This window comes from Balaenoptera physalus (assembly GCF_965194825.1).
Source record: "Balaenoptera physalus genome assembly, chromosome: 4".
In the NCBI taxonomy this organism is placed as follows: Eukaryota; Metazoa; Chordata; class Mammalia; order Artiodactyla; family Balaenopteridae; genus Balaenoptera; species Balaenoptera physalus.
In genome coordinates, this window is record NC_138891.1 from 17,153,028 (window position 1) to 17,171,640 (window position 18,613).

Genomic DNA, 18,613 nt, shown 5'->3' on the forward strand with positions numbered 1-18,613 from the left:
AGGGAGTTAGTGTTTAAGGGGCACAGTTTCCATTGGGAAAGATGAAAAAGCTCTGGAGATGGATGGTGACAACGGCTGTACAACAGTGTGAAAGTACTTAATGCCCTGAATTGGACACGTTTAAATGGCAAATTTTATGTTATATATATTTTACCACAATAAAAAATACAGCCTGGTATCCACAGCATACCAGAGAGCACGTGGGGAGGCACCAAGCCCAGTGCTGTTGGGGAGAGGGTTTGGGAAGGATTCTCAGAGACAATAGCCTCTGAGCTGAGAAGGATCAGCAGGAGGAGACAGAAGAGCCGTGGTGAGGAGGGGAGAGCTCAGAGGTTCAGCGGGGTCAGTATGCAGACACCGCCAGGGCGAGGCCCAGCTGCTCCTGGAGGGCTGCCGTGTCCCGCAAAGGGGCCTGGATTACATCCTAAGGAGAACCCAGAGGGTGACGATCAGGAGGGGGACAGTACATCTAACACACTGGAGGGATTAGCCAGTGTTCAAGGCCCGTGTGTAAAGAGCGGAACTGACCCAGCCAAGAGCTACTTCGGTGGTAAAATAGGTGAGGCTGCGTGTTGCCTGAGAGGCAGGCAGGGAGCGCTGGTCCACTCCACGGCTGCGAGCACGGGGTTGCTCAGCCCACGGCGGGTGTGTCAGGTACACAAGGCCAGGCTGGCTGTAGGGAAGCAGGAGCCTCGGAAACAAAGGGCCAGAGAATAAGTCTTTCTTTTCAGAGTTCTAGTTCTTGATTTTGCTGATTCTTATAATTTTACTAAAGTCACATTTATTAGAACATTGTTGCTGGCAAAATTATTTTTTGTGTGCCATTTAGCGGTCATCAAAGATTGTAAAGATGTTGACTTATTAAGTCTTTACATGGCATGTTGCACGGTGCACCAATGCCACAAAAATCCTCATGAAATTTCACCTAATGAAGTGTCCAGGAGGCAAAATTCTCTGGGGATCTTTTAACTGTTATCATTAACTTTTAGAATGTCAGATTACATGTCAGAAACTAACTGCCTTTATTAAAAATGTGTATTTGGGGACTTCCCTGGTGGCGCAGTGTTTAAGAATCCGCCTGCCAATGCTGGGGACACGGGTTTCAGCCCTGGTCCGGGAAGATCCCACATGCCACAGAGCAACTAAGCCCATGTGCCAAAACTACTGAGCCTGCGCTCTAGAGCCCACGAGCCACAACTACTGAGCCCACGTGCCACAACTACTGAACCTGTGCTCTAGAGCCCGCGAGCCACAACTACTGAGCCCGCGTGCCACAACTGCTGAAGCCCGCATGCCTAGAGCCCATGCTCCCAACAACAGAAGCCACCACAATGAGAAGCCTGCGCGCCACAATGAAGACTAGCTCCCCACTCGCCACAACTAGAGAAAGCCTGCGTGCAGCAATGAAGACCCAACGTGGCCAAAAATAAATAAGTTAAAATAAATAAATTTTTTAAAATGTTTACTTTAAAAGATAATCAATTGGCCCCAAATTAAATCCAAGTCTACTGAGATCCTCTTGGGCTATTCTACATTCCAAATTGATTCAAGATCTCCCAACAAACTCTCTTTTCCTTATGCCTGCCCTAAATGGGGCCAAATCCACCCCAGACCAGGCTGTGACACAAGCAAAAGGGAAAGATCAGTTCCTCCACCTGGGAAGCAGCAGCTTGCTCTCCGTCCTGGAGGCGGGGTGCGGCAGTGGGTAGGACCCGCTGCTGGTGAAGGTGTTTGTCAGAGACAAGGTCTGAGCTTTCCAGGAACTCACGCCTGGGCCTCCCTGCGGTGATGGTCGTGGCCAGCTCACTCTGGTGAGGACAGAGTCTTCTAGAGTTTAGAACATTAGGCTCTTCTCTTAAAAAGAAGAAGACAGTGATGGAGTGAAAAGACCTGTATCAGGACCCACCGGCAGAGCCGTGGGGCTCCGCTTTCTGCAGCCCACCCCACCCCTCTCCTCCCTGGAGCAGAAGAGCTCGGGCCACGTGAAGAAGAGAGAGCAACCCCTCCCCGTTCCTCAGGCGTTCCAGCAAACGTCCCACACCCAGTCCTCTCCTTGGACTTACAGAAGCTCACCGCCCTCCTCCTCCCACCTGCCCACCATTAGATCCTGTGATATGGTCAGAGAAACGCCTGCTTCTTCCAGCCACCACGGACTCGGGGGCCACCCGCCTCTGCCTTGCGGGGCCTGGGTAAGGGAGGGAGGGGGTATGTTCCAACTGGCTGTCAGTCTGTTTCTCATCTTCCCTGAGGCCCACTTCTGGAAGGCTCAAGTTTATCAGAGCACATTCTTCCCACAAGACACCAGAGGTCTAGCCGTGCCAGTTTTCACAGGGCTAACTAGAAACAAGTCGGGACCTCTCCCCTCCTCCAGCTTCCCCACCACCAGCCCAGATGCACACCAGTCAACCCTCTGACTCATCCCACAATTTACGTACGCAGAATTTCAGCTCTAATTTCTGAACCCCTCCGTGGGTTTGGAAAGTGGGGACGCGGTGGCAGGAAGGGCTACCTCCCTGGAATGGGACCCACGGAGACGGGTGGAGCTGGGCAGACTAAGGTCTGGCCTCTCCATTGTTCAACGACACACGTTCTAGGTGTGGCCAGGCTGAGGCCAGCGGGCTGTCAAGGGTCTAATAAGAGGTCTCTGCACAAAGATCCAGTGCTGGGGCCAAGACAGGACCCTAGAAGGGTTGAGCACCGTAGGAAGGCTGTGGCGAGTGGGCTTTCCTTTGAGTAGTCCTTCCTGTCGTCTGGTAGAGGAAAGAGAGAATTGTGCCAGGAAACAAGAGGGCAGCACCTTGAGAGCCACCCGTTACCTCCCTGCTCGGAAGGGGGCACCGTTTGCGAGTGAGTAGGGCCAAATGAGGAGGAGGTTAGCAAGACCCAAACCTCAGAAGCAACCCATAAGAGAACAATAGAGAAAAGCAGCAGTGCTTCCGGAGAGTTTTCTGGAAGCGTGGCCAAAATGCCAAGCCTCGAGCTATCAGCAAACTCCTGGAACCTCATTCAGAATGTTCCACTCTGAAAGACCTATTTCCTCATCCTCCTAAATTCGGCCACTCAACAGTTCTTCCCGAATCTCTGGCAACACCCACTGGCAGGCCTGGAACAGGCTGTCCTGAACTTACTCATGACTGAGATCTCAAAGTCATTTATAAAGTGACTTGTTTGCATATCAGAGGTGATTGGGTCCCCATGGAGTTCACAAAGCCTTGTCAGTCCATCATGCCCCTGTGATAACATGTGTTCTCTTCCAACTAGACTAAGCCTCCGCTTAGAAAATGATTTCTATGGGCACGTGCATTCTGACTTTTATTTTGGGAAACCAGGAGAACATATTCTTCTGCACTAGCTGGGGGCTGACAGCCTGGGTCACATGGTGGAGCAGTGCAAGGAATTCATATTTTGAAGTCAGGCAGACCGGGTTCAAATCTTGGTTCTGCTGCTTCTGGTCAGGGAACTCTCAGAATCTTCGTCTCTTCATCTCCAAAACAGATACAGATAATCCTACCTACCTTGTAACATTCTTATTCAGATGAAAATGAATAACAATGTCATAACCTGGGATACAGTGATCACACAGTAAGATCCATATTCATCCAAATAGGCCAGAAACGGAGAAATTTAAACAGATGAGGGAGATGGCAGAACCCTGGAGACAGGCATTATTGCCCAGGTTTTTAAGGACTTGGGGACTTGGATCCAGAAACTTAGAGACAGGTAAGATCAGCGCTGGTCACTAGCAACGGATGAATGTAATAGAGGGGTTGAGGGCAAGTGGGTTGCTTGCAAGGATTCACATCCATGCAGGAAAGGAGTGAGCTTAGGTGAGTGGAAGAAGGGGGCTCCCCTGCTCTGCTCTCAAGACTGAGTTTCCGAGACGGAGACTGAGGCTGGACGCCCCTTCCGCACTGCCACCCTGGCACTAGAGGGGTCATGGGGAAATGCCTACTTGTATTGAGGAGGCCATGGGACCAGTGAGCTGGGCATGAGAGGGCAGGTCCACTGTGCGCAGTGTGACAGGCTGGGCACCATGCTGCTGGCAAGGGGCTTGCCCCAGCCCCACCCTACCCCACCCCACCCCCCCCCCCGCACACGCGCCCGCCCAAGGAACCGCCACCAGGCCTCGGAAAGAGGCATCACCCAGCTCAGCTCATCATCAACACTGTTTCTTAGTGGATAGGAGGGAAGCAAGACACACCCGAGGCAACAGGATGGCGGCTCAGAGCCATTTAATTTTAGTATTCAAAGAGAATGTGCGCTTAATTTGCACCCTCAGTTGGGAGTGAAGCAGAACTTATCGTTCACAGATTTATTAACAGGCTGATGAGGAGCAATTTGAAGGGGGAAAAAAAAAAAAGGGATTAGCTGAGCCAACATGAGTTCATCAAGAGCCAGTCATGCCAAACCAAGCTCATTTCCTTTGTTAATGGGGCTCCCAGACTGGCAGGAAGCCATAACACGGTGTTACTTGAGTGGAGGAAGCCTTTTGACAAAGCCTGTCATGATATCCTGACAGATATCCAGACCAGAGGTGGACACGTGGCTGAGTTCTCCAGGGAGAACTGCTCAAAGCGTGCCCAGTGGAGGCGCAGATGGGCCAGTGTGACCTGGGAGGCACCACGCAGCACCACTGCCCCGGACCTGGGGACAGCTGAGAACAGCTGACAGATTTGTGAAGGACATGAATGGTGCGGAGCCGGTGGCAATGGCAAATAAGACAGTCCAAAGGCTGAAAATTCAAGATGAGATCCCAGGCTACAAGGAGGGGCTCCAGCCAAAGGGACTGAATCTTCTGGAGTCAGCTGCGGCTGCTGTACCAAAGAATCATAGCCTGGGAGGCTTACACACAGCGGAATTACTTCTCAAAGTTCTGGAGGCAGGAAGTCCAAAATCGGGGTGCCAGCATGGTGGGGTTCTGGTGAAAGCCAGACTGCTGGCTTCCCGCTGCACCCTCACGGGGCTGAAAGAGAGCCAGACAGCTCCCTGGCCTCTTATACAAGGGCACGAATCCCACCACGGGGCTCCACTTCCATGACCTCCCCGCCTCCAAATACCTGACTTCTCTTTGCTGTTTCCCCCTTGAGATCTCTGAGCCTCACATCCCCTGACGGTGGCCAATCCAAGCTCTGAATCCTCAAAAGTCCTTTTGTTCCTGAGAGAAAGAAACTGCTTCTGCTGGTTTCCTGCCTCGTGGTGTGGGTCGCTCGCTGCCCGAATGTGCCTGCTGGTTCCCTAGTCAAGCCTTTGGGCCACAGGAGGTGTCTGGGCACAGCAGCCTCGAGTGTGGCAAGAAGAGCAGAAGCTGCTCCCTGTGTCCTCTGGGGGTCCTTGGGGACCCAAGGCCTCGGGCAGGAGGCATCAATGGTTTCTTCAAACCACAGTGCCCCAGGGAACAGGGGCTGGCACCCTGCTTCTGTGGGGCTATCCCCGACTCCCTGACAGTTTTCCTGGGGCAACCATAGCCACTGGAATTGTAACCAGCCTTCCTTTTCCATGCTGGCTGCTGACTCTCCCCAGGAGACCCTCCCCGCTGCCTTGGGTGGGCCCAAGACACACAGTCCGCCAGGAGTCCCCAGGACGCCGCTCTCCCCAGAGGAGCAGGACGCAGGACGCAGCCTGGCCCCTAGGTGTCCCTCCCCTCCGCACCAGACACGGAGCAGGCCTGCAGCCCCCAGCCTCACTCCTGAGCAAGGGAAGTGAGGAACAAGCCTCCAGGGGAGGGGGAGTCACACTCAGGTCTCTCCTGGGGCCAGGGCTGGAGAAGAACAAGGGATCCCGCCTCCAGGCCAGCCAGGGGGGGTCGTGACTCTCCCACGAAACAAACGTTAAGAGAGCCTGACAGAGGCAAACGCTCTCAGGTCAGCCGCTGGGGCCGTGCCTTGGAGATGCCCGTTCTCCGCGGCCCCAGCTCCTTCCCCGGCCTTCCCGCTGACACGCAACACAGCGGCCTGGTGACTTCTGTCATTTCTCCACACGCGTTTCTCTTCTTTCCTATACTGTGCGTTGAAAATGTGTTCCACATCAGGTCTCGTTAGCTTAGCTGTGCTCATCCGTTCAGGGCTGTTTCCCTCTCAGTTGACTTGATAACACCCATGTGTTTTGTGACTCGCCCCCACTGCTGCTTTCCCCCACTTTTCAGGTTAAACAGATCCAGCTGGCCGGGCTGTGCACCTCCCGCTCCGACCGTCCACCCACTCTCCTCCCCAGCACACACGTGCTCCCCCCGCCTCCCTAGGCACCTCCACCCTAACAGCGGCCCTGCTGCCCCCCTCGTCCGTCCCCGCCTCCACCTCCACACCCACGCAGACCCCACACCTTCCACCGGGCCGCCTCCTCACAGAGGAACGCCTCCCTCACACACTCACGCTCACCCCGCAGACACGCTCCCTTCCCCCACAGTTCCGAGCGGGTCCCTCTGGCACCACGGCCGGGTGCTCCCCCGTGAACTGCCCTGAGCGGCTCCCCCAGTGGAAGGACCCTGCGTGGCACTGGGGTTCTGCTCCAGGCCGGCGTGTCCTCCACCGAGGAAGGGGCGCAGTCACTCAGGAGCCCGAGGCTCCCGTCCCCGGGCCTGCCCACCACCCTCCTGCCCAGGGACGCCTCTGATGAACCAGCGTGCGTGAGGGACTGGCAACTTCATGAGCAGAGGACTAGAAAGCCACTCTTCCCTTTCTTTTTTTGACTGCTCCAAAAATACAACTCCCCCCGCCCTGCTCCTCCCACAGGAAGCCCCTCCTGTGTGCATCCATTGTCTGGGTGGGGCCGACTTCCCTCTAGACTTGGCTCAGGACCTCTCACAGGTTACACCTACTCCTACCAGACACTTGTTTCCGAAGACCCTTCTCTTGTCTCCCAGGAGAACTGGTCTCGGGTTGGCCTGTTTCCCACCTATCCAAACCTCTCTGAGCCTTCCAGAAGTGGTCTTAGAGGCTTTGGCTTGGTGGCTAGGCTTTTCTCTAAAGGCGCCAGGCGTATTTCCGGACCCCACTGACATTTAGCAAATCTAAACATTCATAAATGTCTGCATGGCCTTTTTAAAATTAGCCATGAGCTGTTAAAGGTCTCTGTGATTCCCACAATGTTCAGCTCCTCTTTAATTTTTTTCCCTGAAACACAGAGTTACTTTCCATTTCCCATGTTCATTTCTGGAGCAGCTTTGCTCCAAGGGGAAAGAGTCAGCAGTCAACACATGATAATAGGTCTGGGGGTCATTGCTCATGAGGAAGAGATTTCAAATACCACATCAAGGGCAGGCAAAGAGAAATGTGCTGAACAGCTAACACGGGCCAAGCACTTTATCTATACTATGTAGTTTTAATTTTGCCCTCAGAACACACTGAAAGTGGAGGTATTATTGTTCCCATTTTACAGATGAAGAAACTGAGGTTCAGAAAGATGAACAGCAGCTTGCCTAAGCAGACTTAGCACCTAAATGGCTGAGCTGGGATTTGAATGTCTATGCTCTCTCTACCCAGCATACCAGGTGGCTCCAACTTAAGGGTCTGGGAATAGAGCAGAACAGCAGCCTAAGCTTCAACCAAGAGAAATCCTATGGCCTCACATATAAAGGTGCATCAAGGACTATGCCAAGGGAGGGGCCCCGCTCCGGCTATAGCAGAGGACAGCTGTACGGTAAGGACCAGGGAGAAGCTGCCTTCAAGTGCCCACAGGATGCCCAGCCCATTGGCTGTGAGCTGTCAGACTCTCCAGAGGAAGCAGGCGCTTCCTCATCTGGGACTCTACTTACCCAGCATATTACATATACTGTCCCCAGCACCGCTTGTTATAAAAGCCACTGCTTAATGGTTAATCCATGTGCCAGCCCCTTGGCTAAATTCAGAGCATGCATCCTTCAGCCCTCGCAGCCCTGCGAGGGAGGGTCCATTTTATACAGGTAGGAACTGAGACTCAGCTGCGGAGGAAGTGGCCCAAGGCCATGCTGTTAGGGGGTTTCAAAGCCCAGCTTCACACCCCGGACCGTCCAGATTCATGACATCATTCAGGGTGGTGCGTTTAGTGAAATTTGTGTGTGCCTGATGGCCCTGCATAATTTAAAACTGAAGTTCCCATAGGAATACATTTGAAGGAAGAGTCGTATTTCAAACTTTTCCCACGAAGTGAGATCTTATGAATATTTTTGTTTGCACATATTAGCACAGCACATGCCCCCGCTGTACTGGCACTGGGAAGATGCCCTGAAGGTAGCCCAGCCCTGAGCACTTGCAGCTGCTGCTCTGATCCCAGCCAGCGTGAAGGAGACTGTGTCCTATTGTTGCAAATAGAATTTACACAAACAAAAAAGCAAGGAAGCTCACCCTCCTGGACAGCGATTCCTCCCTGCAGGCTGACAGGCAAGCTGTGGTCCCTCTCACAGTCCCCGTCTTTCCTCTCTCAGTGGAGGTGGGCTAAGAGCACTGAGGCAGAGAGTTTGCCTCAGAGCAGGGAGGATGGTGGTGGAAAGGACCCAAGACGCCCGCCCATCCCTAACAAGGAGCAGAGTGATTGCTTTCAGAGGCCCGCAGGTCTCCAGCCGCTCTCTGTGGTGGCTGCTCTGTGTGATGCAAATGCCCTTGGTATTCGGCCCAGGCTGGGGGAGCCAGCCCCCAGGCTACGAAGGCCATGGTGTGCGGTGCCCGGCAGGATGCCCTCCCCGAAGCCTGGCCCCAGCACCCCAGGTTCCCTTGCTGATTTCATTAGCCCAGTCTTCATGCGGACGGGGAAGGGCAGGGACCATGTGTCTGGAGCAGGCTTGGCACATGGCTCTCTGACGTGGCCAGCGACTCCTGACTCTCCTTCAGAGCTGGCCTTAGACCCCTTGTCTAGACCGAGGGGGAGAAAGAGCTTAGACCCCTAAGCTTGGGTCTGTCTTCCTCCTGGGCCTACTTGAAGCAAGACTCAGGCTTAAATAGTCCAAATAGATCCAAGGCCACAGTGAATTTATGGTAATCACCAGTGATCAGTTCACTGGTGATTACCAGGGAGGTGGGGAAAAGATTCCCAACCCAACAAACATTTCATCATTACACATCGCTGTTCCTGCTCCATTCTTTTTCCATTCCAGCCACCCACCTCCCCACTGTAGGTCTCACAGCCTATAAAGCATTCCCGTTTGGCATTCTAAGTGACTCCTCTCTCGGACTCGATCTGCATATATGACTAAAAACAAGCCTGGTATTTAAGCAAACAGGAATCAGTTATCCCCTCAGCGCATCCCCAGGTGGCCCATCTATCCTCAGACATCTTCAACTCCAATACAGCAGACTGAGAATAAGCATTTAGGGACTGGGCCTCTCACTTGCTGCTCCTCACAAAACCACTGCCACATACCATATCCCTTAAAACAAGTGCAAATTGATCCCACGCCAATACATTATCATAAAATTAGCTCCAAAGCAGTGATGTTCCCAGGGTGCCAAGTAAATGCAAATACAAAACCACCCTTGGGGCTATTTCCTACCCAGACCACACAAAATTTCCACAGGGGAAAAAAAAATCCCACTGCCAATGACCGCACCATCAAATATTACAGAACATAAAGGAAACACTCCACCATAAACAAGAGCAAGCAGACACAGAATGTGGGAGGATTAGCAATCTCAAAATTTGCACTAATAAAACAATCCAAAAAGGACTATAAAATAAATACATCTAAAATAGTTGAAGAAACTAAAATGAAAATAGAAATCATAAGGAAATACCAAGAAACCATGAAAGTGGGGCAGACAGATTTGAAAAACGATTTGAAAATAATGTTAAAGGATGTACTTCAGGAAAAAGGAAGTTAAATCAACAAGGGTGGGTGAAATGCAAGAAGCAATGGTGAGCAAAGAAACCAGTAATCTTGTGGGTAAATATAAATAAGTACTGAAATATTTATAAATAACAACTATATTAATAATGACCACTGGGAGGAGGGTAAAGACAGGCAGAGCTAAAATATAGTCAACAATAACATGGAAGATGGGAGAGGATGGTCGGCATCCAAACATCCCAGGATCCCACCAAAAGCACAGGAGGATTGAGTGGGTATCTCACAAAGTTGGTTGGGGTGCTTCTGGGGCAATGGATACCACTCTGGGCTATGCTGTCCTCTCCCACCAGAAAGTTTCCTCGGCTTTTCTCCCCAGAGCGTATCTGAAAGTCAGAACCTACAGAATCATGTACCCTCATCCCCTTGAAGCAAGAGTGGGAGGCCACTTACCCATGCTGGTCACGGTGTATTGGTAAGGTTCTGAGAGGAAGTGTGGGAGGGTGAGGACAAAGGCACCCGAAGCCAGGAGGAGACCCCCCATGCCGATCAGCCGCGGACGGTGCACCCGGCTGCCAAAGTAGCTGACAAAGATGATGAGGATGGCGTTGCTGATCTGCAGAGAGAGCAGAGGAGCCAAGTGAGACCAGAGGCTCTGTTCTCACTCACCCACAGAGTGGACCTGACTGTCATAGCAGAGAGGCAAGAAGCTGCCTGGTGTCACCCAAGGGCCCAAGCAGAGCTGTGGTGCCAGCTTTGCCAGGAGGGCCAAGCATGCAGTTTCAGCTTTCCCCTGTTGTCAGAAACCCTTCCCAGCCTCAGCCTTCTAGACCAGACCAAGAGAAGTATCTAGAGACCACGGGAAGCTCAACCATTAGGACCAAAGCTTTTGGGGCCAAATTCAAGAAAGCTTCCTATTCTGGCTGGCTCCTAGGAACGGTACATGTTCCCTAACTAAACTCCCTAAGGACTCTGACTTCATAGTCAGAATAACCACCAAGCAACCTTCACTATCTCGTTTCATCATGCAACAAGTCTCATTTTTGCAGACGACACCACTGGGGCTCAGAATATTAAGTAACTTGCCATGTCCATGAGGTCAGGAGGTGGCTCAAACAAGGACTGCCTGAGTTTAAAGTGCCCCGTCTCAACTACAGTGGTCTACTGCCCCTTGGAGAAGTGAGTTTCTGCCCCAGCAGCTCTGCTCCTAATCGGCTCTGGCCCTCCCTGGGTTGGCTTCCACCTCTGTGAATGAGGGATGAGGACTAGGGCGCCCTAAGTCCCTTCCCAGGTGGAAGCACCAGTAACTCATGTTCCTGGTGCTCCCTGGAAAGCGTGCTCTCTGAGCCCCACCCAGAGCCAAAGAGGGGAACCGAAGGCCCCAGCTTGGGGAGCAGGGTCTTAAATGGTAACAGGGGTGCTGGCAGATCTTCTGACCTCGACTCCATCCAAAGAGATGGTCCTCTGCCCCAGAAGGTAAGTTCACCTGAACCAGACGAGCCCTGGATGTCAGCGCTCATAGCCCCTGCCCTGTCCACACCACAGTCTCCTTCCGGCTGTTAAAGCAGGTGTCCCTGTCTCAGGAAATAGGGACCAGAGTCTTGGTATGTGGCTCTTGCCAAGATTGTCAATGACCTCCTCACTGCCAAGTCCGCTGGCCAATTCTCGGTTCTCTTCTCACTTGATCTCTCAGCACCATTTGATTCAGTTGACCGTTTCTGCCTTCCTGAAACACTCCTTTCACTAAGTTTCCGTGACACCATGTTCTCCTAGTTTGCTGCCCCTGGCTGCTCCTTCTCAGTCTTCTTGGCTGGTTCCTCTTCGCCTCCCTGATCTCTCAACTCTCAGAGCTCAGTCCCCATACCTCTGCTCTTGTCTTGGGGAGCTCAGCCAGTCCCACGGCTTTCCTTGTTCTGTATGCGCTTCTGATTCCCACAGGCCCCGCACGTCCCAGAGCTCATTCCTCATCTTCCACCCAAACCCTGGTGCCCCCCTCCCCGGTCCTCCTCCTCTCAGTAGACGGCACCTCATCCTATGAGCGGCTCAAGCAAAACGTCTGCGCATGGTCCTCGACTGCCCTTTCACGCCGACATCCAACCATCAGCAAATCCCATTGGCCGGGCCTTCAATGGCCCCTCAGAAGCCAACCACTTCTCACCACCTCCACCACTACCACCTGGTCTCAGCCACCATGGCACCCTGTCTGAGCTTTGCCTTCCACCCACCGCCACTCTTGCCTCAGAGCCCTCTATTCTCCTCCTAGCAGCCAGAGTGGTCCTGCTGAAATGTCAGACCGTGTTCCCTCTGCCCAAATCCGATATGGTAACAAAAACAAAGTCGTTCCCAGAGCCCCCGAAGCCCTGAGGAGCCTGCCCCTTCCCCATCACTGCTTGCCTTGCTCCCCTCCCGTCCCCCTCCCTTCCTCCACCCCAGCCACTCTGCCTCCTGCTGCTCTGTGAACACAGGGCCTTGGCACTGGCTGCTCCTTCATCTTACACGTCTGCGGGGGGCTCCCTTCTCAAAGAGCCCTACTTTAGATCTCTGCTCAGGTTGAACCTTCTCATTAAGGCCTTCTCTGAAAAAGAAGGGGGTGGGGTGGGTGAAATGGGTGAAGGGCGTCAAAAGTACACACTTCCAGTTATAAAATAAACAGGTCCTGGGATGTCACGTACAGCATGGCGACTATAGTTAATAACCCTGTACTGTATATTTGAAAGTTGCTAAGAGAATAGAGCTTGCAAGTTCTCATCACAAGAAAAAAACTTGAACTATGTGAGGTACTGGTTGTTAGCTAGACACTGTGGTGGTGGTTTTGCAATATATACGTATCTCGAACCATTATGTCATACACCTCGAAAACAAATATAAAGTTAAATATCAATAATATCTTAATTAAAAAGGAGTTATTTAAATATAACTTATATTTGTAAAAATTAACAGAAATAGGGCTTCCCTGGTGGCGCAGTGGTTGAGAATCTGCCTGCCAATGCAGGGGACGCGGGTTCGAGCCCTGGTCTGGGAAGATCCCACATGCCACGGAGCAACTGGGCCCGTGAGCCACAATTACTGAGCCTGCGCGTCTGGAGCCTGTGCTCCGCAACAAGAGAGGCCGCGATGGTGAGAGGCCCGCGCATTGCGATGAAGAGTGGTCCCCACTTGCCACAACTAGAGAAAGCCCTCGCACAGAAACGAAGACCCAACACAGTCATAAATAAATAAATAAAAGAACGTGAATTTCTAAAAAAAAAAAAGAAAAAAATTAACAGAAATAAATTATAATATATTTAAATATATTTATAATTTAAATATAATTTAAAGAATAAAGGGTTATTTAAAATGTAACCACCATGCCTCTCCACGATTTTATTTTTCTTCATAGCATTTACTCTGATCCACCGTGTTTTATTTATTTCTATAAATAAATGTCATATTTATCATTAGAATGATATATGAGCAGAGATTTTTGTCTGTCTGTTCATCCCTGTCTCCCCAGCACCTAGAATGGTGTCTGACACATAGCTGGTGCAAATGGTAGGTTTTTTCAAGAAGAGGACACGATTGCCCAGGAGGCCCCTTCTGTGTGGCCAAGAGTAAGAATGGTTTATGACACACGGAGAAAGAGGATGTGAAGGTGGGTGAGGAGGCAGCCTAGTCTGATCGGGAAAGACGTGGTTCTAGGACATTCTGAAACAAGCACCTGGAAACAAAGCTTTATTCTTATGCTTCCTAGATTTCATTCCCTTTTGGTTTCCCCATCATTTTGCATGAAATGATTGTAAATGTCAGACCATATCAGCTAAGCTAACTGAGGCTGACTTGAAAAGGTCTGGGAGAGGGACGGGAGAGGGCCCCAAAGGGACCCAGGGAGGAAGGATTGGGGGGTGACCCGCCCCGCCCACCTGGAGCGGCCCTTCCTGCGCTCCCCCCTGGGCCTGGGCTGGCTTCTAGGAGGGAAGCTGGGCCTCTACAGCTGTTATGCCTGATGCTGGCTTAAGACCTTGGTTCCCAAATCTTCCTTCAGCTGTGGCTTTCCTTTGAAAAACTTTATTTTCCCTAATATTAAAAAAAAAAGAAGAAGCTGTTCTAGCTGAGGAGAACAGGGCCTCTGCAGCCCAGGCCTCAGCCCCTCGGCCCGGAACTGGCCCCTAAAACAGCTCTGTGGACTTCGTGTTAGAGCATCTGAAGGTTATCACACAGCCCATTTGTAACACATCCCTGCCCATGCCTCAAACCAAAGGGGCCCAGGGCAAACTGACGGGGGGCATTAAGGGTGGCTGACTGCGTCTGCTCAGCCCTGGCCGTGGGTGGGCCAGGGAAGCCGCTGCTTCACCGGGCTGGATGCCCAACGTCTTCCGTGCCAGCCAAGCCCTCCTCCTGCCGCTGGCCTGTTACACCCAGCCCTGGTCTCCCCTTCTCCTCACCCTCTGAACCCCAGCGAGACTGGGTGCGGCGTGAAGGCTCCCGTCCCCTGGAAGCTGGCTGCACACTCCAGGCATCCAGATGGGCTCACCTTCCCCTCCACCAGGCCTGGTTCTTTTCTCACACCCCTCAGGCTTCTGATAGGCAGCTGCCTTGCGGTCTGCGGTGCCTTCAATCCTGCGCTCAAGCAGCTGCCAAATCCTGCCTTTTCTTCCTTTGCAGCATTGCCGGGGTCCTTTTCTCCCCTAACCGCTCAGGCCTGGCTGTGACAGCCGCCCAGCCATCTGACTTCGGGATACACTGTCCCCCACCTCAAGTGTCTACCAGGCACCTCTTCCAGAGGGTTCGTCTTCACGAGACTGTGCACCCGGGCCTGGCTCTGCTCAAGAAGCCAGGCCAGTCCCTTACTGCCCACCCCAAAAGCTGGGAGCCTCGAGCTTGAACATGAAGGCCCCTCTGATTTGGCTGCTCTCTGCTCTTCCGGTAAGACTCTTACTTTCTTACTCAGTCTGTTTCTAAACGCTTCGGTCAGAATCAACGGGATTGTAGAAAAGCCCTTTGGCTGAGTACCTCTTCTTCTCCACACAATCACCCATCCACTCCCCCTCAACACACACAGATACACAGACACACACACACACACACAATTACACACACAGACGCACACAGATAAACAAATACAGACAGACAGACACACGGATACACACACAGTCTCAGATCACAGATACACACACATAGTCATACACACAGACACACACAAATACTGAGACACACAGAGAAACAGATATACACACAAACACATTTTCCCACTAAGCACACACACAAGATTGTTAGGTTCAAGGAATTAACTTTCTTATGATATTTGCCTCCAACCATGCCCATAGGCATGTTCTAAAACCTGATTGTTGAAGAGCTCATCTAAGTTTAGAAAAGAGAAAATTTAATGGGTGAATTATTTTCATTTTTTATTGAACTATAACCTGGGGAAATATTTTGCCCCTTATTTGCCTAATCAGCCTCCTGTCGCAGACTCTGCCTCGTGTCCCAGCTAGCTACTCCCTGCCCCTTGAAAATTCCAGTTGTTCCTGGACCCACATCTTTGTTCCAAGCATGGGAAAAATAAGAATGAAAATTTAACCATCGAAGATCATAGATTCAACTATCATCCGAGCCGTGGTGGAAGAGAGGATTAGCCTACACACCAGCTCTGATATTGATTAGTAGAGGTGCCTAGAACACTGTGTTGAGAAGGATTCAGAGTCTGGACTCAGCAGAAAAGAAGACTGCAGTTGATTAGTGATGTCTGCCAGGGTCACGGGATAGGACTGTGATGACACAAATGTCAGAGATTTGATTTTCTTGTGTCCTTCATGAGTGAAGACAACATGTGCCAGAAGCATTATCAAAGTCACAGGCCAACATGTAGAAGGGTGCATTCTGTGTGAGGGGTGCCAGGTCCCTGTCCTGTAGGAGAGCACAGCCTACATGGAGGGGAAGACCCCTGTCACTGGGCATCATCAGGAAGCTCTAGACACAGGTGCACAATCAGGTAGACAGAGGCATACGTACGCACGTGTATACACACACACATTAAAACACACGGACACAGACACACATCCAGAAAGCAGTGAAGGCATCCACGTGGGCCTGGGGGTTCAGAGGAGGGAGTTTGAGGCCCATGAGGCCAGCAGGCATGACTGATGGGCCTCAGGGCTGTACGTGTGCAAGTACGTGCACGTCACAGGGTGGAGGAACAGTCCATGGGGAGGAGGAGTGCGTGGCGACCGTCAGACAGACCTGGGCTCCCATCCTGGCTGCACAACACACATGTGCGGCCACTGGGATGGGGGTAGGCTTTCTGCCGCAAGCTTCCTGTCTGGAAGACGTGACTGTGAAGAGAGCCCTCCTCCGAGGACTGCAGAGGGATCTGGCACAGGCGTGGCGGGGAGGGCTCCTGAGGGGCACTGCCGTGTGGGCCGTGGAGGGTGCAGGAGTCAAGGGTAAAGGGGCGTTTCCAGCAGGGAGCAGGCTGTGGGATGGGGAGACTGGAAGGTGGGGGTTGGGGGACGTTGTAACGCTTCCCACCTTCTTTTCAGCCCATCCCAGAAGCTGTCTGGGGAGCCCAGACTCTACTGGGTCGGTTGTTGGCCTGAATTTCACTATGTCAAGGGAAGATCTAATTGCTTCTGGGCTCCTGGGAGGGGGAGGCCATGGCCTCCATGCCAGAACAGTGGGCCTTGTGGAAAGAAAAGACAGGAGCCAGGCCCAGGGCCCATCTCCTCACCTGGAGCCGACGATGCTGCAGCCACGATGCAGGGGCTTGCTGCCTCCCCTGCCCCTTTCTCCCTGGCTTCCAGTGACTCCTAGCTGACCCTGCCCTCTGACCCCTCACCCTGGCCTCTTGGCCCACCCTATCTTCCTCTAACTTTGATGTGCCATCAGTGAGGGACAGTGTAAACTCCATGTGGCTGGGAGGTCATAGACCTCTGACCTTGCCTGGGAGCCAGGGCCACTGAGCAGCTCTGGCTCCTGTTGCCCTCCTAAGACAGGAGCTGCCAGCCTGGGGCTGCTTCCCTAGCTGCATGCCTGGGGCTCGTCTTCCCCTGGACTGGGGATGAGCAGAGGCCACATAACCTCGTGGGTGGTCACAGAACTCAATTAGAGGCACACAGTTTGGAGGCAGCAGCCCTGCACACCTGGCACAAGCTGCTGCCCTTCCTGAGCCCTGGTGCCCTCAGCTGTCAGCGGGGAGGAGCAGAGTACCTGCTCGCAGGGCTGCTGTGAGGAGGTCAGGTGCCTCCAGAGGCTCTCAGCTCAGTGCCTGGTGTAGGGCAGCCTTGGGAAATGTAGCTGGCTGTCTCCATCCCCCACGGGTCCAACCCCGCACCCCCCGCCCCGTTCTTCTGCTCCTCCCGAGCCCCCTCCCAGATCCCGTGATCAGGGTGGTGCCCAAGTGGGATCTGATGGACTAGAGCATCCTGCTTACCTCATTCAAGCTGGAAATGAGACCTGAGGAAGAACTGGAGAGGCCAAAGCGCTTCTCAATGGTGGTGAGGCTGCTCTTGAAGTAGGCGCTGTACAGGAGCTGGCAGAGCTGCAGCAGGCCATGGCACAGCACGAACACCTGGGGAGGAGACCTGGACGGTGAGGCCTCTGGACGGTGAGCCCTGACCACCCACCTTGGCCCTCCATGCTGGGGCACAGAGGCCCAGCAGCCTGGCTCCGCTCCCCTGTTAGTTGGGAACACTTTCTCCATCAGGTGGTCCTAGGGTGAAATGTCATCACCCTCAGACCAGTTTCACCCATAGCCTTAGTCAACACATGTGAACCATTCCCATCATTCCTGCCATTCTTGTCACATTATCATCAATGGCAGGAAAACCACAGGGTTGGAGAAGCATCCCTGAGGGAAAGGCCTAACTCATCAGCCATGGCCCAGGGCATTCAGCACCTGGAATTGTTCTCTGACAGCTCTGCCCTCCCTCCTGTGTCCTGTGAGGGCTGAGGCCCACATTCATGTCACTCCCAGGGGCACAAACAAGCCAGGGGTCACACTGCTCCTGCTCCTCTTGACCTGCCCTCCATTCCCCTCCCTCCATCAACACCCATCCTCCCAGGCCCACCTCTCATACCCCAGTGAGGCTCCGGGATGGGCTTTCACACTAGCCCATTTGAATGGAAACACTAGCCAAGCTTGTTACCACCTCTTACATGGGGTATTTGCGGTTGTGCTGGCTCCTCTCCTGAGTGGATGATGAGGGCCTGGGGAAGGCATCCCACCCTGCCCCATATGCCTTGTCCTGTGGGTATGAGTAAATGTGACAAGTAAATGTGGTTGATGGAGAGGGTGGAGAGGGCTTGTGGTATCTGGAGTCGGCTGCAGGCCGAGCTCTCCTGGGTCCTCGGCTGTTGGGCTGAGAGCAGGCTCAGAGCTCAGAGCCCAGAGTCCCACATCCTGAGTTCCCTGGAATTGCCCCTTCTGGAGATTCACTCTTCCTCCAGGGAAGGGTGGGGTGCCATTATGTTTCGTAGTCTGCCAAAGCTCTTCCCTTAATTGAAGGGCTGGCATCTCAGGAGAGCAACTGGGGCTCCACCTTCATTTCCGTTTCCTTGTAAAGCCAAGCCAGCCCCTCCACAGGGGCCCCGCTCCAGGCTGTAGGATCAGAGCTGACTTCCCCTCTCCTACCTGTCAAGGCAGGGCCTTTGTGAGGCCAGGGTGCAGCCCTAGTTGCCTGCCCGTGCATCCAAATCTAAGGAGGTCATCACGCCACGAAAGCAGACACCAGTCCGAACTGCTGCCCCCCCACCCCGGAGCCCGCGGGGCCTCCTCACTCCTCATCAGTGGCAGAAGGAAGCGGGTCCACCTGGAGTCAGGGGCAGCCCTCCACCCCTGCCCCCATAGGGAGGCTCCACTTTGCTTCATTTCATATACTAGAATTCTTA

At 52.9% G+C, this 18,613-nt stretch overlaps 1 protein-coding gene across 1 annotated transcript in view; it reads right to left on the reverse strand.

Annotated features, from left to right (window-relative positions):
• Positions 1–18,613, reverse strand: part of SLCO2A1 (solute carrier organic anion transporter family member 2A1) — a 77,962-nt gene that overhangs the window by 25,185 nt on the left and 34,164 nt on the right. The window contains exons 2-3 of the mRNA XM_082460672.1: positions 17,157–17,294; positions 10,205–10,367 (exon numbers count right to left, since the gene is read on the reverse strand). Coding sequence (XP_082316798.1) covers positions 10,205–10,367; positions 17,157–17,294 — 301 coding nt within the window. The remainder of the gene's footprint in view (positions 1–10,204; positions 10,368–17,156; positions 17,295–18,613) is intronic.